The sequence below is a fragment of the Vombatus ursinus genome, unplaced genomic scaffold (assembly GCF_900497805.2).
Source record: "Vombatus ursinus unplaced genomic scaffold, bare-nosed wombat genome assembly UNPS02007284.1, whole genome shotgun sequence".
NCBI classification, from domain to species: domain Eukaryota; kingdom Metazoa; phylum Chordata; class Mammalia; order Diprotodontia; family Vombatidae; genus Vombatus; species Vombatus ursinus.
The window spans coordinates 569,181-589,573 of NW_020947062.1; the positions used below are offsets into that span (position 1 = coordinate 569,181).

The window sequence follows — 20,393 nt, forward strand, 5'->3', positions numbered from 1 at the left end:
AGGGCCTGAACTAGGCTTGAGGTCACATGAGTGGAAGAGAAGGAAATAGGTGAGAATGATGCCGTGGAAGAAAAATGAACAAGATGTGATAACTGATAGGATATGGAAAGTGTATAACAAAGAAAAATCAAGGATGATAGCAGAATTGCAGATCTAGATGACAGGGAAGATGATGGTGATCTAGGTAGACCTAAGTATATTTGGAAGATGGATGGGTTTAAGGGTAAGGGGAATGAGCCAAGAATTTTTCAGAGTAACGAGTACCATTTTAGATGTATTTAGTTTGAAGTGCCTATAAGACATTCAGGTGGAGATGTCCTGCAGGCAAATGGCAATGCAGGCCTGGCATTCAGCAGAGAAACTGATCCTTTTTCACATTAAAATTAATTTTTCTAATCAGCAAAACTCTGCCCTCCCCCAATTAATGATGAAAGAAAAACAAAACCTTTATTACAAATATGTAATACAGTCAAGCACAACAAATTTCCACATTGGCTATGTCTGAAAGAAATATACACACATATATTTAAGTATATATGTGTCTTATGTACATATTTCTGTACATTTTATGTATGTAAATATGTGAGGGCTTGTGGAAAATTATGGCAAAATTTGGTTGCCTGGAGAAATTCATCAGTGTTGTATATCAATTCCATGATAGCATGCTTGCATGGGTTCTGGATAATGGATGATGCTCTCATGCTTACCCAGTCACCAGTGAAGTGAAGCAGGGCTGTGTGCTTACTCCCATGCTTTTTAGCATGTTTTCAGTGATGTTGTGGGATGCCTTCAACAAGGACGAAAATGGCATCAGTGTCAACTACCACATGGATGGTAAATTATTTAAACTGAAAAGGTTACAAGCCTAAAGGGGAGGGAAAGTCAGTGCACAACTTTTTGTTCACTGATGACTGTGCACCCAATGCAGCACCTGAGTCTGAGATACAAGAGTAGCAATTGATTCTCTGCCACTTGTGCTAATTTTGGCCTGACAATTAACACCAAGAAAACAGGTTCTCCACCAGCCAGCACTGAACCAGCCATATGTGGAACCATTGGTTATAGTGAATGGAGAAATTTTGAGTGCTGTGGATAAGTTCACTTACCTTGACAGTATACTTTCCAGGGATGTCCACATAGATGATGAGGTTGATGCACATATTGCCAAAGGTAGCTCAATGTTTAGGAGGCTCCAAAGGAAGGTATGGGAGAGGAGGTATTAGTCTGCCTACCAAACTGAAGGTCAACAGAGCCATTGTGCTGACCTCATTGTTGTATGCCTGTGAAACCTGGATAGTATACCAGCACCATGCCGGGAAACCAAATCAATTCCATTTGAATTGTCATAGGAAGATTCTAAAGATCAGCTGGCAAGATAAGGTACCAGGGACTGAGGTCCTTTCTTGGTCTGAACTGCCAAGCATTCAAATTCTACTTCAGAGAACACAGCTCCAATGGGTGCACGTTGTTTGAATGCCAAAAGTGTGTTGGCTTAAAAGACTATTTTATGGAGAATTCACAGAAGGCAGATGCTCACATTGAGGTCAGAAGAAGCAATACAAGAATACTCTCAAGGTCCCTCTGAAGAGCTTTGGAATCAATTGTGAGACATGGGAACCATTGGCACAGGACTGCCTCGCATGATTTGCCTCATCAAAGAAGGTGCTATGCTCTGTTGAGCAAAGCAAAATTGCAGTAGCTCAAAAGAAACATGAGATGCATAAATTTAGAGACATCTCCACTCTAAATGTTCAGATGGACTATTTGTGCCCTACCTGTGGTAAAGACTTCTGAGCTAATATTGGTCTGATCAGCCACAGTCGGACTCACTGTACCTTGACGCCAACATAGTGATGTCATTTTGGTCCTTTTCAGGAATGAAGGATAACAACCAACTAAGCAGCCATACACACACATATAACTTTCACCTTTCTATCAGGAGGTAGGTAGCATGTTTCATCATTAGTCCTCTGGAATCATATTGGTCATTACACTGATTAGAGTTCCTAAGTCTTTCAGAATTGCTTGTCTTTAAAATACTGTTGTCTTTTTTTTTTAGAAATTGTTTTCCTGGTTCTGCTCACTTCATTTTGTATCAGCTCATACAAGTCTTTCCAAGTTTCTCTAAAATCATTCCCTTCATTATTTCTTATAGCACTATAGTATTCCATCACATTTATATATCGTAGCTTGTTGAGTTATTCCCCAACTGATGGGCACTTCCTCACATGCCAACTCTTTACCTCTTTAAAAAGAGCTATAAATATTTTTGTGCATCTTTTAGATTTGTTTTGCTTTGGACTAATCCCTACCTTAATCTACCTTCCCTCTAGTTTTCCTTCTCACCTTTCTCTGCTATTTTCCTTTCGAAGGAAATGTATTTCTATACCCAACTGTATGTGTGTTTGTCTAGTCTTCATTCCTTAGACCAGTTCAGATGAGAGTGAGGTTTAAGTGTCAGCTACTCCCCTATCCCTTCCTCCTTGTTTGTATATACTTCTACTTATATGCCTCAATTATGTGATATTATCTTCCCTAACTTTCCTTTCCATTACCCTCTCATCCCAATGTATTCCCCTTCCTGTCCTTTTCCATTCTTCTTTTAAGACCATAAAAATATAACAGAAGCACTCCCTGGCATTCTGTCTCATTATACTCCTTCTATGGCTCCTGATGAAAGGGGGTACCTGGGCATTCTCCTAACTAGAATGTAAGCAGTTTATCCTTGTTTAGTCGCTTATTTTTCTCTTGACTCCTAATTTTGCACTTCAGAGTTTCTACACAGCTCTGGTCTTTTCATCAGGAATGCTTTGAGGTCTCTAGTTCATCAAAGATCCTTTGCCTTCTGGAACATCATATTCCAGTCTCCCTGCTCTTTTGTAATGATGGCTGCTAAATTGTGTGTGACCATGGCTCCTTGGTACTTAATTTCTTTCTTTCTGGGTGCTTGCAGTATTTTTTTTTTAACTTAGAAACTCTGAATTTTATTTATAATGTTCCTGGGAATTTTTTCTTGGGGATTTCTTTCAGGAGGTGACTGGTAGATTCTATTTCCACTTTGCTCTTTGGTTCTAAAAAATCTAGGCATTTTTAACATTTCTTGAAGTAGGATTTTTCTTTTTTTAGTCATGGTGCTCAAATAGTCCAGTGATTCTTAAGTTTTTTTTTTTTCTTTGCTCTGTTTTCCAGGTCATTTGTTTTTGCTGTAAGGTATTTTACATTTTTTTTTCCTATTTTTCCAGTCTTTTGACTTTGTTTTAATATTTCTTGTTGTCTCATGTAGTCATTGGTTTCTATTTGGTCCATTCTCATTTTCAGAGCACTTGTTACTTGGGTAAGGTTTTACCTCTTATGCCAAATTGTTAAATCCCTTTCCAATTCTTTCTTCCATAGCTCTCATCTCTTTTCCAGGTTTTTTTCCACTAGTGTTATTTCATTATAAAAATATTTTAAAATTCTTGCTTCATCTCTTCCAGCAATTCTAGTTGATTTTTCAGATGAGCTGTGTTTTTCTTTAAGGCTTTGCTTGTAGATGTTTTGAAGTTATTCTCATATTCTGAGTTTGTGTCTTTAACATCTCTGTCATCATGGTAGCTTTTCATGGTGGGATTATTTTTTTTTCTCATTCTTCCAGCCCAATTTTAGGGCTACATTTTGTGCTCTTCTGAAGGGAATGTCTGGGCTGATCATGTTGCTACTTTCTTGGTATATTGAGTATTGCATTATTCAGTTCTCTCAGGGAAGAGGCTGGGAACCTCCAAGATTTTAGTGTTCCAAGTGTGGTTTGTTCTAAAGCAAAGTCTGATTTTTGCTCCCCTGTTCTGAGTTCTGCAAGTTCCTGAGCTGTGTTTAGGTCTGATTCACAGCAGACTGTCAACCAGCTGAAAAACTCTGCTGGTTGAGAGTGGCAGAAATATGTAGGCTTCCCTTTGATCTGTGATTCCTGTCCTGGTTATTCCTCAACAGGCTTTATATTGGGCTAGAAGCTGTAACTGAGACCCCATTCCATTCCTGGCGTCTGAGCCATACAGCTGTTGTTTGCTTCTGAACTCACTCGTTGCATGGTACACAGGATAGGATCCATGACTGCTCCTCACCCTGGATTATCATCACTAGACATAGGTCCCCTGTTCTATCCACTCTGTATCTCTGACCTGGAAGTGGGTAGTGAGCAGCAGAGGTGTTAGTTGGCACCTGTCCCTGTCACCTATGTTAGTTTAGGCCTCTCTATGCTAGATCTTGGTCCTCTTTTTGTCAGGGTACATAGCATCTCCTTGACTGGAAAGGCTCCCCAGTTTCTACAGATGTATCTCTCTGTCTTCCTATGTGACCTGGGCCAGAAAAATTACTCACTCTGATTTTTGTTCTTGGATTTCCTGATAAGAATTCAGTCTGGGTGCATTTTCTAGATCTTTTTGAAGGAGTTTTTTGGTAAGGAATTCACTGTTCTTCTTGCTATTCCACCATCTTGAGTCTGCTTCTTGATATTAGGTCTTTATAGATGGATTTTGGAGGTATCTAACTAGAGATTATCACTGAACCCTGATTATCACTGAAATAATACCACTGAATCCCTGGTAATTGATGAGAACATAGAGAGTGAAAAGAAGGAAGGATTAAGGGACTCCGCTGTGCTGCATGGTTGTATCAAACTACTTGGAACCACAGAGGTGATCAATTTCTATCACTGTCTTTCCCTGGGATCAAATGGCTATGTTGTCATCATCTCCACTATGCCACTAAAAGTGAAATCAGAACCCAAAGAACAATTCTTGTATCAACATGAAATTTATTTAAGATTTAGCACAACTAGCCGGGTCTGGAAGTGATAGATCATATGACTTAAAGCTGGAAAGCCCTCTGAAACACAACTTTCTCCCTGAATAAATGAGAAAATGGGAGGCCAAGGTAGTTAAATGACTTGCCAAAGGTCACACAGGTAGCAAATGGCAGTCCTAGGATTTCAAACCTGGTACTCTCATGTCAAATCCAATGCTCTTTTCAGCATATTATGCTGTTTCTTAATTGAAGCTTCATCAAGAATATCAAGATTAATGTGATATAGTTACTCCTGTAATATGTCTACCCATTGGTCACTAGACAAGGATCTTACATTTAGAGGTCTAGCACAGTTAATGTTTATAGATAGTTTCCACATTTTTCATTCTTTTTCTTCCATGCTTTCATCATCACTGCAAAAGCCAAATAAGGCCTCAAAAACTGAGGGTAGTTTTGTATTTTTCTTTGTTTCATGGCATGCAATGGCCAAAGAATTCTTCCCCTACTTAGTGGCCAGTCTACTGTTGAAGTGCCTCCACTAGGCTGGCCCTTAGCAAGCAGAGGTGTACTACATCAATGGGATTGTATCCAAAGACTTTCAGGCTTAGTAAAACATGTCAGACCTTTTGCCTTTGAGAGTGCAAGGTAACCTTCATCACACAAAGAACCACGGGAGTTAGTTTTGTGGAGGGCTGGGAGAATTGCCAGAAGATATTATCAGCATACAATAACACTTGAGCAAAAACTCCTGGGAATTTTTCTGTAAAGATTTCCAAGGAAATAGGATTTTATTGGGGAGGGAATTGTGCTCCAAACATAACAGAAACTGTTGGATGCTATGATCTTCCATTAAGCCATTATGAGTGAAGAAAGATACTGGGACACTATTATCTCCAACATTGCTCGAAAGCGTGTGATGAATGAGTCTAAAGATTCCCAAAGCAATGGTAAACTCCCACATCTGTCTGAGTTAAAAAGGTAGCGTAACATAAATTTTGTTTCTCTGCTCTTTATCCAGAAAATGCTTTGCTTCTGGTGTGTGACCAGCAAGTTTCATTTTTTTTCTTACTTGTTGAATTTTTAATAGATAAAGTTACAAGCAATTATGCTTCACAGAAAACCATTAACTCAAAATGGAAACAGAAAGGGGTAAAAATTAACTATACTTAATACAAATATTTCTTCTACTAAGGAAAGGAGTCTTGCAAAATGGGCATGGTACTCAAAATTTCAGTATATAGTAAGTCATAAATGGATCCAATTCCAGGCAGGGACTTGGTCTCTCACTTAGCCTTATTTATATAAATAGAAATTCAAGAAGCAATAACACCCTTTAATCATGAACCAGATCACAGCAATCACATAAATCACTGGACAATAGAAAGGCTACCCAGGACATTGGCACAAGGCCATCTACAAATAGGAGCATCTGTACAAAATTTCCATTAATAGGGGATCAGTCATCTATTTTGATCTTGTACCAGGCTATCTCCATGACACTGGTGAATATGGAATATTTGAAAATAGAGAACCATATGGTAGGTATATGCCTCATTTGAAGTTGACACTCAGTGGGTTATTGAACAGTTGCCTCCTTGGTGACATTTATAATGATCTTCACCTATGCATCTTGTTTGGAAAAAGACATTTAAATTTGCAATTTCCTCTAATAAGTAGAATGCCCTTTTTTGTACTTAACAATAGACACAGTGAAATCTTATATTATCTACATTTCTTATTTAGTTATGTGAAAGTGAAGATGTGGTTTGTTGTAGAAAATTGCCTGTGAAAGTTTAGGCATATTGGCTATCTCCTTTTGGAAATAAAGTCAGCTGTAATATTTTCCATATTTTTGGAATCTTCTTTGAGAAATATCCCTGAATGCTTTTCAAATCTTGTCACTTCCTGCACAGATCTCTTCTGTATATATTTGGTTAGGTCTGGATGCTCCTCCTGATATTATTTTCTGGGAAGGTTGACTCCTCCTCTCAACTTCATCAGGTGCTTACAAAAGATTCCAAATACAATCAATAGAGCTACAGTTATCTAGCACTTTAAAGTTTGCAAAATAGGTGCTACTTTAGAAATTTGAGGAGAGAACTAATTGGCCAAGAAACAGTGATCTGTACCTGTATTAATAGTGCTTTAGTGTACCTGTCCTCTCGTGTCTTATAAACAATTGTAATTTTCCTTTCCTTTCACAATCTTTGCCAGTCTAGTGGGTATGAAGTAGAACCTTAAAGGCATTTTAATTTGCATTAATTTTATTATTAATGATTTGATGTATTTTTTATATTATATTAATGATATTCATTTCTTCTTTTAAGAACTGCTTGTCAGTAACCTTTGACCATTTGTCTTTTGTGAAATGACTCTTGTTCTTATATATTTGTATTAATTCCCTATATATCTTGGATATCAAATTTTTTTCAAAGAAATTTGCTGTAAAGATTTTTCCCTACTTAACTGTTTCTCTTCTAATTCTAACAACATTGGTTTTGTTTGTGCAAAATCTTTCAATTTTATGTAATTAAAATTATCTATTTTATCATCTATGATCTTCTCTCTCCCTTATTTGTTCAAAAATTCTTTTTCTATCTACAATTGTGGGAGATAAATGGTTGTACTTTTAGGCTACCCATCCCTTAGCATACATTCAGCAATGTTGGGAGTCAGCTGTTATCTTATGATGGGCAGCCTGCCTGGTACAGTTTCTCACTACTATCTTAAGGAATGGCCTTGGAAATGGTAACTGTTATTTTAGTGGCCTTGGAGATTGCTTCTCAGAGAATTCAGGAATTCAAACAGCAGGAAAAAAAACAACTACTGAACTTTTAACAATCAAGCAGGGGGTTTACAAGAAGTTACAGTGAGTTCACACACACACACACACACACACACACACACACACTACCAAATTTTTAACCATTTAGCAAGCAAGCAGAGAGGTTATAGTATCTAGTGTCAAAATCTCTTATCTTTACTTAAAATCTTCTTTATAGGGATATAATTCTTTCTTGTACTAACTATATTTGTACATTTTTAATCAGAAATCATGGCTGACTTGAGTTACTTATCAGGGCTATAGTATTCCCTGCAATGAACATTTTAGGGAGTGGAAGATGGATAATGATCTAACTAAAGAAATGAAGAACAGGGGCAGCTAGGTAACGCAATGGAAAGCACTGACTCTGGAGTCAGGAAGACCTGAGTTCAAATCCAGTCTCAGACCTGAGACTTGACACTTACTAACTGTGTGACCCTGGGCAAGTCATTTAACCCCAATTGCCTCACCAAAAAAAAAAAGAGAGAGAGAGAAAGAAAGAAATGAAGAACAATTAAACAGGTAGGAGAAGAACTTGAAAACAGTCCATTTACTCTGTTGGTGTTCTTGCAGTGTCAGGAGACAGGGACAAAGACCCACAGCATATTGAGTAGGCCACTTATGGTCACATTATGAGAAGAAATGAGTGAGAGTCACACAATGAGTGGGCAGGCATAGATGGGTTGAGATCTGTATCTCTGCAGGCAATATCACCTCAGTGAGATCACATATCTTGTTATTTAACCTCATGTCCAAGAGAGAATTGAGAGACTAGCTTTGAGAGTTGCATATACAATTAATTGCCAGTCTAGATGAGACATCCCAGTTGTTTATTCCTGTGTATATAATTAAGTTGAACTGTTTTATGTAATTAAAGATCTCATTTAGGAGATCTTCAGTAATCTGGGATTTGATGTAATTAAGAACATCATCTTTAAATAGGAGTATATATAGGAAATCCCTCTGAGCCTTAGGTTTCTCTTTGGAAAGTTCCACTAGATGCCTTCTAAGGTTCCTTCTAGCTCTTAAAAATGCTATGATTTTATAAAGACTATGATGAATGGTACTAAAAAAAAACTTTAGGGGCAGCTAGGTGGCGCAGTGGATAGAGCAACAGCCCTGGATTCAGGAGGATCTGAGTTCAAATCCAGCCTCAGACACATAACACTTACTAGCTGTGTGACCCTGGGCAAGTCACTTAACCCCATTGCCACCCCCCCAAAAAATAGAAATTTATAAAGGGGCAGCTAGGTGGCACAGCGGATAGAGCACCGGCCCTGAAGTCAGGAGGACCTGAGTTCAAATCCAGCCTCAGATCAAACACTTGACACTTACTAGCTGTGTGACCCTGGGCAAGTCACTTAACCCCAATTGCCTGAAAAAAAAAAAGTTAGAAATATATTCATTTCCATTGTGACACTTATTCCTTTCATTTATTGGTTTACTTCATCAAATTTACTTTTACCTAAATTACTGAATAAGTTGCCCAGGTGAACTTATTACCTAATAGTTTTATACTGCCCCCTACACATATACTTTGCTTTGAGTCTGTGCCCAAGCATTCGAGTGGGTCACCCTTGTTGCTACTTTAATTCAAATATAATGTCTTACTCACCTATGATTAATATTTGGAATTTACTGTAATTACTAAGTCAGTTTGAATAGATCAGTGTCAAAAATAAATCATGTTAAATTTTTTTAATGTTCATTGAGTGCCTATCTAAAGCTCTTTGCTAATAATTGTGGGAGAATACAAAAAATACAAGACATGGAATCTCCTGAAAAATTAATGAAATTTTAAGAATTATAATCAAGTTGATACCTCAAAGAGATCAAAGAAAAATTTAAAAGGACCTAAATATGCAAAAATATTTATAGTAGCTCTTTTCATAGTGACAAAGAATTGAAAACTGAGGGACAGTGCATTAATTGGGGAATGATTGAATAAGCTATGGTATATGAATGTAATAGAATACTATTGTGCTGTAAGAAATGATACAGATGGTTTCAGAAAAACCTGGCAAGACTTATATGAACTGATGCCAAGTGAAGTGAGCAGACCTAAGAGAACAATTTTAACAATGGTAACTGTATTGTAAAGACAAGCAACTTTGAAAGACTTAAGCACTTCAATCAACTCAATGACCAACCACAATTCCAGAGAATTTATGATGAGATATACCCTCCATCTCCAGATAAAGAAATGATAGATTTAAAATTACTATTGTAACATTTTTTAACATGACCATGTAGGAACTTGTTTTGCTTTACTTATACGTATTTGTAATGAGTTTTGTTTTTCTTACTTTCTCAATGTGGGGAGAGGGAGAGAATAGAAGAGAGGAGAAAGGAGAGAATTCAGACCTGAAAAAAATTGAATTAAAAAAAGTAATTATTACCAAAGAACTTTGGAGGATTAATTATATAATAATACAGTTGATTTCTGTTAGATGTATACCTCAATAAACACAGACCAAGTAATATTTTGCATTGTAAGTGAATCAATACTACTTAAAATATATTTTTGTTAAATTCATGAGAAAAAATTCAATTCTATCTTACATGTAGCAGATTGGCACCCATGTGACTCACTATTGAACTGGATTCCCATAATTCCTAAACTAGTACTTAGAAGTACTAAGTTAGGTACCACTAGAATTGCATGGACTCCTTCAGTTCACTGACTACAGCTATGCCAGTAATTACTGCTCATTAAATGTTCCTTATTTAATGATTGTGGAAACTAAGGGATACAAAATATACACGATGAATTGGTTGATATGTTATGTATTCTCCTAGGCATTACTTTTCTTCCTTTTTATTTCTCCTAGTACAAAATATACTGCTCAAAGTCAGAAGACATGTATTCAAATTCCACTTCTGCCATTTATCAACTATTTGATTGTACAAGTCACTTAACCATTCATCTGTTAAAAAGATAATACTAATCTGTCTTAAAAGATTGCTGTCAGGATCAAATGAAATTGCACATGCAAAACACTTCATAACTACCTGCTTTGTTAATAAATATTATATAAATGTAAATTATTATTATTAACTTCTCCCCTCTTTTTTCCTGTCTCTTTCTGTCCCCTTTCCCTAAGCATTATGTTAGTATACTTTGTTCTATCTTAATTCATAGGATTGTATCCTAACAGAGTTGTGTAAACTTCTAAAATACCATTTTAGCACTATAATATTACATATAACTGTCTTTTGTACTCTATTTAATAGAACAAAAAATTTGCAACCTATGTAGTTGCTTCTGGACTAATTTATGGAGCAGAAGAAGGCATCTTACATTTATTTTTTAAGGTATGCTCTTTTATAATTTTGTTAACTTATAGTAATATATTTTTGAGCTTTAAGATATGACATTTATTTTTTGTATGATAATTGGGACTGTATAACTTTAAAATCTATAGGAAAATGTGTAGAGATAGAATTTGACCCCTAATTCTTTTTTCCCTACTTATAACCAAGAATTGTCAGATTCAAAATAGGGCTAATATTTAGTGGAAGCTGCAGAAACCTTTAAAAAATAAGAAAATGATGCATTTCATATGTTACATCACTTTAGCGTTTGACACAAGTACAGTGCTATATATCTACATTTTATCACTAAACTCCTTGTTTCTAGTCTGGTCTAGAACTTACCTGAAAGCAAGAAATGGTTTTCTCCCTTTCATTAATGTCTGCAGACTTAACCCCTGGGAAGCATTGTGGTATGGTGAATAGAGAGCTGGCCTTGGAGTCAGGATGGAGTTTCAAGTCTTGCCTCTAGCCCATACCACTGTGTGACTGTGAGCAAGGAATTCTAGATGATTTTGTTGTGGTAGCATCTCTTGAACACACCCCCTTCTCTCCTCTGACGCTGCTTCCACCTTAGTGCAGGCCCTCTTCACCACGCTGGGTCTATTGCAGTAGCCTTCTTGTTGGTCTGTCTTCCACAAGTCTCTGTCTACTGCAGTCCATCCCCGACTCAGCTCTCCAAGGAATCTTCCTAAAGCACAGATTTGATCATGTCACCTTCCCTACTTAGTAAACTCCAGTGGCTCCCTCTCACCTCCCAGATCAAATATAAAATCCTCTGTCATTCAAAGCCCTTCGTAACCTGCCTGCCTCACCCTTTACTACCTTTCCAATCTTTTTACATCTTACAACACCCCTGTCCAATGACAATGGCTTTCCTGTTGTTCCTAGAACAAAATACTCTATTTCTCAGCTTCAGGCATTTTCACTGGCTGTCTCCCATGCCTGGAATGCTCTCCCTCCTCATCACTGCCTCCTGGCTTCTTTTAGCTAACATCCAAGTCAAAATTCCTCCTTCTACAGGAAGGCTTTCCCAATCTCCCTTAATTATAATGCCTTCTCTTTGCTGATTTACAATTTATCCTGTATAAAGTTTGTTTGTACATAATTGTGTCCATGTGTTCTCCCTCATTACACTCTGAGCTCCATGAAAGCAGGGACTGTCTTTTGCCTTTCTTTCTTTTCCTCAGGGCTTAGACAATGCCTGACACATAGTAGGTGCTTACTAAATATTTATTAACTAAGACTATAAATTTCAGAACAGTTGCTCATCTGTTGGAAGAGGAAGTTTCTCCCATCCTCAAAAAACCCTAACTTGATCCTTCCATCCCTGCCAACTATTATTCCATATGTCTCCTAGTGTTTTGTGACTAAATTTGAGAAGGCTATCTACAATAGGTATCTCTACTTACTTTCACTCTCTTCTTAACTCTTTACAATCTGGCTTCTGACCTCATCATTCAGCTGAAACTGTTCTCTCCAAAGTTAGTAATGATCTCTTAATTGCCAAATCCAGTGGCATTTTCTCAGTCCTCATCTTTTTTGGCCTCACTGTTGATCACTCTTTTCTCTTTGATAATCTCTTCTCCCTAGGTTTTCAGGATACTATTCTCTCCTGGTTCTCCTCCTGCTTTATCTGACCATTCTTTCTTAGGCTCCTTTGCTGGATCTTCATCCAGGTCATGCCTGTTAAGCATGGGTGTCCCATAAGACCCTGTCCTTTGTCCTAGGCCCTTTTCTCTTTTCCCTCTATACTATTTCACTTCATGATCTCATCAGCTCCCATGGATTCAGTTATTATCTCTATGCTAATGATTCTCACATTTATTTATCCATCCATAACCTCTCTGCCGACCTCCAGTATTATATCTCCAGCTGCCAGTTAAACATCTTGAACTGGATGTCCTGCAGACATCTTAAACTCAGCATGTTCAAAACTGAACTCATTATCTTTTCCTCAAAATCTTCCTCTCTTCCAAACTTCCCTATTTCTGTCAAAGGCACCAGCAAGCTCCCAGGCCCCTAGACTTTCAGCCTAGGTGTTATCTTCAACTCCTCATTATCTCTCACCTCTTATATTCAATCTGTTGCCAAGGAGTGTCAATTTTACCTTTGTAGTCATCTCTCAAATATGCCTTCTCTCCTCTGATACTGCCACCACTCCAGTGTAGGACCTTGTCTCCTCATGCATGGACAGCTGTTGGTTGGTCCTCCTGCCACAAGTCTCTCCCCATTCCAGTCCATTCCTAAAATGCAGACCTGACCCTATCACCCTCCTATGCCAGTAGAGTCCAGTGTCTCCCTTTCATCTCCAGGATCAAATATAAAATCTTCTGCTTGGCATTCACAGCTCTTTATAAACTAGACTCCATACTTTTCCAGTCATCTTTTTCCTTAAACCGCTTCCCCCATCCCCACACACACTCTTCAGTCCAGTGACATTGACCTTCTTGCTCTTCCTTAAATGAGGCACTCTATCTCTTGGCTCCAGGCATTTTCATTGTCTATCCCCCATGCCTGGTATACTCTCCCTCTTCATCTCTGTTTCCTGACTTCCTTTGTCTTCCTTCAAAACCTAGCTAAAATCCCACCTTCTATAGGAAGACTTTCTCAATCCCTCTTAATTCTAGTGCCTCCCTCTGTTGATTATTTCTTGTTTATCTTGTATATAGCTTGCTTGAAAATATCTATTTGTTAAAAAAAAAAAGAAAAAAAAGAAAAAAAAGAAAATATCTGTTTGCTTATTATCTCCTCTATTAGATTATAAGCTCCTTGAGGGCAGGTACTATCTTTTGCCTTTCTTTGAATCCCCAGTGCTTAGTACAACACATGGCACATAGTAGGCATTTAATAAGTGTTTATTGACTTGTTGACTGACTGCAGAGATCCCTATCCAAATAAAATATCTGGTCCAGACCAAAAAATAAGACTTGCCAAAAATGTTTTTGTTTTTGTTTTTTTGTAATGATGTTAGATAATTTACTTCAATGAGTATTCATATTTTTGTTTTTTTTTCTCCCTCCCTTCAACATTCTGTGATTAGGTTATTACAGAGTTGTGAAATAAAGCACCATGTGAGATACAAGGGAAAAGGTCTTTACTGACCAAGGGGACTCAGAGAAGGCAACATTTGACTTTACATACACACACACACACACACACACACACACACACACACAAATAACCCTTGTCTCAAAGGCTCCTTTGTAACATAGAGAACCCAAGTACATTTTGAGCACCTCTCACTTATGTGACTCTATTACACCCACCCAGAAGGACATTGGGCATTGTCCTCAGGGTATCTACCAACACCTCTTATAAGTTCTGAGGTCAATAAACCTTGAAAACATACCACAATTTTATTTACACAGTAAAGCAAGAGGCCAGGTTATGAGGAACTTTAGATGTGAAACAAGATTTTATATTTTATTACTCAGAGGTAATAGGACTGGAGTCCACTGAGTAGGGAAGATGATATGGTCAAACTTATGTTTTAGGAAAATCACTTTGGCAGCTAAGCCAAAGCTCTTAAGTTAGCTCTATTAGAGTGGTAGAAGACTTGAGTTAGAAAATTCTTGTAATAATAGTCCAGGAGAGAGGTGTTGAAGGCCTGAACTAGTGTGGTGGCTGTTTGAGTGAAGAGAAGAGGACATGTATGAGAGTTGTGGAAGTAAAAACAGTAAGACCTGGCAACTGATTGGATGGGGTGAGTGAGATTGAGACTGACAGTGAGGTGCTGAACTGGTTGACTAGTTCTTTTCTTTTTTCCCACACCATCACCCCTTTTAATCACCTTCTTCAGGATTAGGAAGTTGTTCTGCTTGTATTTCCTTTTACCCAACTCTACCGTTTTTGTTTCCTGGTTTGATGTATTTCTTCATCAAACTCTGTGTGTGTGTGTGTGTGTGTTCAAACCTACTTTGACTATTTCAGATGAAAGTGAGGGTTCATATTATACCCTTTCCATTCCTCCTTTCATGTTAGTATATTATCAGCCCAGTTATGAGAAATAGCAAATTTCCACCCCCTTCTAACTCCTTTCAGTCTCCTTTTCCTTTCCCGTCTTAAAACCCTCAAAACAAAACTAAACTACCTCCAAGTAGACCTCCATTTTTCTTATTAACTTCCTCAATACCCTTTGAAAACATTGTGGTTCTGAAGACACACTTGTTTCTTCTCCCTCTACTAGTATCAGCGTTATATCATTGTATATCTCCTCCAATTTCTTGAATAAATATGTCTATCTGGCTGTCTCTGGACTCTTGTGTTTGCTTTTCAATGTCCCTAGCAGATCTGATCATTTTATCAGAAATGCTTAGAAGTCCTCTGTTGTGTAAACGTTCATTTTTTTCCTTGTAGGACTATACTCAGCTTTGCAGGATAAGCTATTTTTGGTAATAAGCCTAAATCTTTTGCCTTTTGGAATATTTATTATATTTCAAGATTTCCTCCTTGTTTTTTAGTGAAAGCTGCCTGGCCTAACTAGATTCTAATGTTCTTGAAGATTGCTTGTTCATCTTTTTATTTCTAGTACCTTGTACAGTGTCTTGCCTGTAGTAAGTGCTTCATATGTTTTTGTTTAATTGAATTTTTCTTAAAAAAAAAAGGGGTCTTTTTGTGCACTTTAACTGCCATTCTTCCTAATGATTTCTTCTTTATATTAGCACTTCTACTTTCCATCTTGTCAAGATCTGGGTTTATGATTAAGAATCTTTTTGTAATCTTTGTTCAGATTTAGCTAGGGATAACCATCTTGCTAGAGTGTATGCCCACATGCACATTTACTTTATTAGCTTTTTCATTCTGCATAAACTTGATATAGATGATGTATTTTCCGGTAATCAGAGAATCCTAGACTACTTTCCCAATTTGCTGACCCCCAAAACACCTGGACATCATCATCCTACCAGATAGATGTGGAATGAATGTTGTATTTCTGTTTCAGCTCCTTGAAAACAGGGAAAACATGATCTTTAGATGAATATTGAAGTGTAGGTTGAAGTCTTTGGTTAAAAATCTTAATCAGATCATTTGTTTTGTTTAAATAAAATTGGGAGGGAGGGAGAAGAAGAGAATTTGTATAAATTATAGTAACTTCATTCCTATGGTACTTTAGGATTTACTATATGCCCTCCTCAAATCCACCTTTTGAGGTCAGTGATGTAAGTATTACACTCTGTTTTATAAATAAGGAAAAAGACTCAGAGAAGTTATGACTTACCCAGGGTCACATGGGAAGTGAGTGCCAGAGCGTCCTGGACTTTTTCTATCACAGCAAATGGTGGCTGGGCCTGTGCCCCCACCCCCACCCCTTACCTCTCCAGGGTTTCAGGGAAGATAGCCCTCATCTCCTGGGTAGAAGGAACCATGCCAGTCCTGGCAGGGGACTAAACCTAAGCAGTATCTCATGAGGGAGGCAGAGGAACAGCCGCATTCACTGGGGCTTCTTAACAGAATTTCTGTATCAGTTTTTTATAGACACATTGAAAAATATCATATGTACTAAAACTATTGTTTGCTACGACACACACACACACACACACACACACACACACATTCACACCTTCTTATCCTATGCAGTTTTTGTCAATGTATTTCTATAAATCTTCTATAAACACTCTATTCAAGAAGCTAGAGATCTTCCTCTGGTTCTTTTACTACTTTGTGGATGCCACCACTACAGAACTGGGGTGGATGTAACTGAAAGATTTCTGTTACTGTCCCGTCTTTTCCACATGTCAAGCTCACTTCCTTTTCCAGGCTTGTATCCTTGATGATATTTTTACTCCTTTTCTTACATACAAACCATCATTAACCTGCATGTAATACATGATACTAACATAACATGAGAGCAAATATTAGTTATAAACATGTTTTATTAAGGAATATATAAAACATAGTTATACCTCAGGTAAGAGGTGGACTCTATCAGAGGTGTCAAATTCACAACCTGCAAAACTCCCCAGTCCGGCCAGAACCAAATTAAAATGTAATTGGGAAATGTTTAACAAAATAATTAAAAATAAAATAAAACATAGATAATGTTAATTTGTGATTTTCTAAGTCAGTATGTGGCCCACAGGGGAAATCCATTTCTATTTGAGTTTGACACCACTGGACTAGATGATCTATAAAGTTCCCTTCCAACTGTCAGAAGTTAAAGATTGAACAGTTCTGTGATACCAGAACATTTGTTCCAGGTATCCAGGTAATAAAACTATTGTCATCATGTCATCATATCCTAGTTGCTTCTTAGAATAAGTTACTCCTTATCCAGGACAACTAGACAAGTAACTGAAATTGACATTAAAGCTCATAACTTTTATTTTTTTACAGATGGCATGGTTAGGTGAAACGCTTACATTACCAGTCTTTGGTGATGGTACAAATATAATTCCAGCAATTCATGTCCTTGATTTAGCAGGGTAAGCATTACTAACAGATAACCTCACTGAAAGTTGTTTCATGCCTACCGTTTCCAAGCTTTGAGATTTTGTCTCTTCCAAATTGTCAGATGAGCAGTCTACGCTGCAGTTTTTAAAGAGAAAAATGTGTCACTCTGCTTATTCATAGCCCTTGAGGTCCTATAAAGATAAAAAAATGGCTTGTAAATCTGCTGCCTTCTTCACAAATTGTAAGTTAGGTTAGTCTTCTAATTTCTAGCCTTCAGAGAACTGAACCCCTTTCTTTGAGCTACCTTCCTTATCAGTTATGCTCCCAGAGAGAACATTAGGCCTGGCTCAGGTAAGATTCTATGTAGGAATCTGATGTGTAGGCTTCAGAAATAGATATGGGAATACACAATAAAAATATAAGTATAACTTCAGGCTCACTCTTTCCTAAGTTTCCATGGAAACTGGAGGAATAGAAATGTCTGCCCACAGACATTTACATAGTGTTCCCTAAGTTTCCTTGACTTTGAAACTAAAAGACTTCTGAAAAGGAGCTGGAGTGGCCATGGGGGTAGGGGAGATGGGGGGAGAATTTCCATCTTGCCTGAGAGAAGTCAACAGGGTGATTGTAAGGGAGCCACAATGTAGATGCAGATTCAGAGGTAGTTCCCAGAAAATTGGGAGCATGGACAAAACTGTTCTCCCTTGAAAGATAAAAGCAGGACTCAACCAGGAGAAAACCTCTTAAACAAACTTAGGTATGCTAATATGTAAGATCTTCCCTAAAAGGCATGAGGAAAGGTCTTTCTAGAACATGCGAAGTAACTATTATTTCTTCTACCAAAAAGAAATGCTTAAGTCACAAAAGACTCATAAATGAACATTAACAAATAGTTAAAACATAAAAGAACAACCTGTCACCTGTTGTATTCTACCATGTGGTAAAGACAACTTCAAATTCAGTATTTCATATTAACCTCCAATCTGAACTGTCAGAGTGTTGAGGTTTAGGGGTGCTGGGACCCCAAAATCACAGGTGGGTCCTGCCTTAAAGAATTCGACCCAAGCTTCTTTTAGCCAAAGACAAGGTTTATTAGAACATCTGTCATATTGGGCAGACTCTTAAGGAGTCTGAATGTTAGTGTGCTATTGTCTGGATTGTCAGAATCAGAGCATTTTGGCTACATTATAAGAATCTGAGCATTTTAATGGAGAAAAGATGGGTCTTATATACAAAAAGACTATGGGAGGGATCTAGGAGTGGCCAAGTAGTATATGAGGTAATAGAACTCCAGGGGTGGCCTAGGGAGAATGGAGCCTAAATAGGATTAAGGGTGGGAAGTGGCCAGGGGGATTTAGGGAGGTCTAAGCTAGGTTAAGGGTAACAGAGAATTGGGAGATTGGGTGTAGCCACAAAGAAAGGCCAATTGATGGGATTATAACCTCAGGCAAACCCAGAGTGGGAAAGTCCAGGGTTTTTCCTTTTTGGGATCTAGATCCCATCCTCATCAAGAACAAACCACAAGTCCAGATATGCTGGCAAGACAAAGCATGGCCCTTCAGTCTTAGTATTTTACTTAGCTACAGTCATCTCCACCAAGGAGTAGTTGTGGACCCACACCTCTTAACCTCAAGAATTTACTGAGGGGTCTGGAAATATCTTTTCTTAGGACTGCTGTTTGGTGTCCTGGGCTCCTGGAAAGACACAAAACAGAAGAAGCAGCCAGAAACTTAAGGTCCAGCCTCAGGGTTGCCTAGACAAGCACATATTCTTGCGGTTACATGCATGTTGTTGCTGGGGGCAAAGGAGCTATTGAGATTTAGGGGTTTAGGAATGCTGGGACTCTCACTTCCGGGTCTTGCCCAAATGAATTCAATCCAAGCCTTCTTTCAGACAAAGACAGGGTTTGTTAAAGATCTGCCATATTGGCCAGACTCTTAAGGAATCCGAACATTTGTGACACTCATATTGACAAGCGGGCTAGATTGAATTTGAGCCTTTGGGCAGATTTTAAGAATCTGAGCACCTTAATGGTGGCCAAGATGGATCTTATATACAGAAAGACTATGGGAGGGATCTAGGAGTGACTAAGTAGTTTGGGGTGACTGGAGGAGGGGTGTAAGGAGGATCTTGATGGGAGTGGCCAGTAAGCTGGAGTGACTGGGAGGTGGAACACCAGGGACCTAGAGAATGAGGTCCAGATAGGATCAAGGGTGGGAAGTAGCTGAGGCAAGGAGATCTGGAGGTAATAGACAATGAAGGGCTGGGCTAGGTTAAGGGTAACTGAGAATTGGGTATAGGCAATAAGGAAAGGCCAGTTGAGGGGATTATAGCCTCCTGTGAAATTTACTTCTCAAGCAGGAAAATTCAAGGAGAATTCAAGGAGGGGGTTTCCAGAGCCTGTACCTCATCAGAGCCACTGAGGGGCAGGGAGCACATCCAAGGCAGAGGTGGCACTGGCTGTGTCCTAACAAAGGGGCTACTTTAAAAGAGACCAGAAGCCTTTTCTCTTTGCTCTCTATAGCCCACAGAGTGGGTGGCTCTTCTTGACTAAGTGACCAATCCTCTTTGGCATAGACCCCATTCATGGGATGCATGAAGACCAAATAAGAGTCTTTGGTTGTACATGCCCATAAGCAAGGGCCCTGAGCATATGCCTTTCCCAATGGAGCCAGAGCACATGTGCCCATCTTCATGGAATAAGTAAAGGTGAGAGTCATATCTCTTTGGGCTCTTCTAGCTGGGGCCTGGCATCCTCAAATAGGAGTTGTTGTTCACTTATTTCAGTCACATCCGACTCTTTGTGACCTCACTGAGGGTTTTCTTGGCAAAGATACTGAAGTGGTTTGCCATTTCCTTCTCCAGCTCATTTTACAGATAAGGAACTGAGGCAAACAAGATTAAGTGACTCTCCCAGGGTCACACAACTAGTAAGTGTCTGAGGCCAGATTTGAACTCCAAAAGGTGCATTTTCCTGATTCCAAACCTGGCACTCTATTCACTGCACCACCTAACTGCCCAAATGTTGTTCATCCTTGGTTCTCAAAGAGGACTGACAACATTAGGAGAGTGATAGGAGACTTGC

At 38.3% G+C, this 20,393-nt stretch overlaps 1 protein-coding gene across 1 annotated transcript in view; it reads left to right on the forward strand.

Annotated features, from left to right (window-relative positions):
• AK7 (adenylate kinase 7) overlaps window positions 1-20,393 on the forward strand; it is a 104,418-nt gene that overhangs the window by 41,804 nt on the left and 42,221 nt on the right. Inside the window, exons 6-7 of the mRNA XM_027849266.1 lie at window positions 10,838-10,918; window positions 17,252-17,340. Coding sequence (XP_027705067.1) covers window positions 10,838-10,918; window positions 17,252-17,340 — 170 coding nt within the window. The remainder of the gene's footprint in view (window positions 1-10,837; window positions 10,919-17,251; window positions 17,341-20,393) is intronic.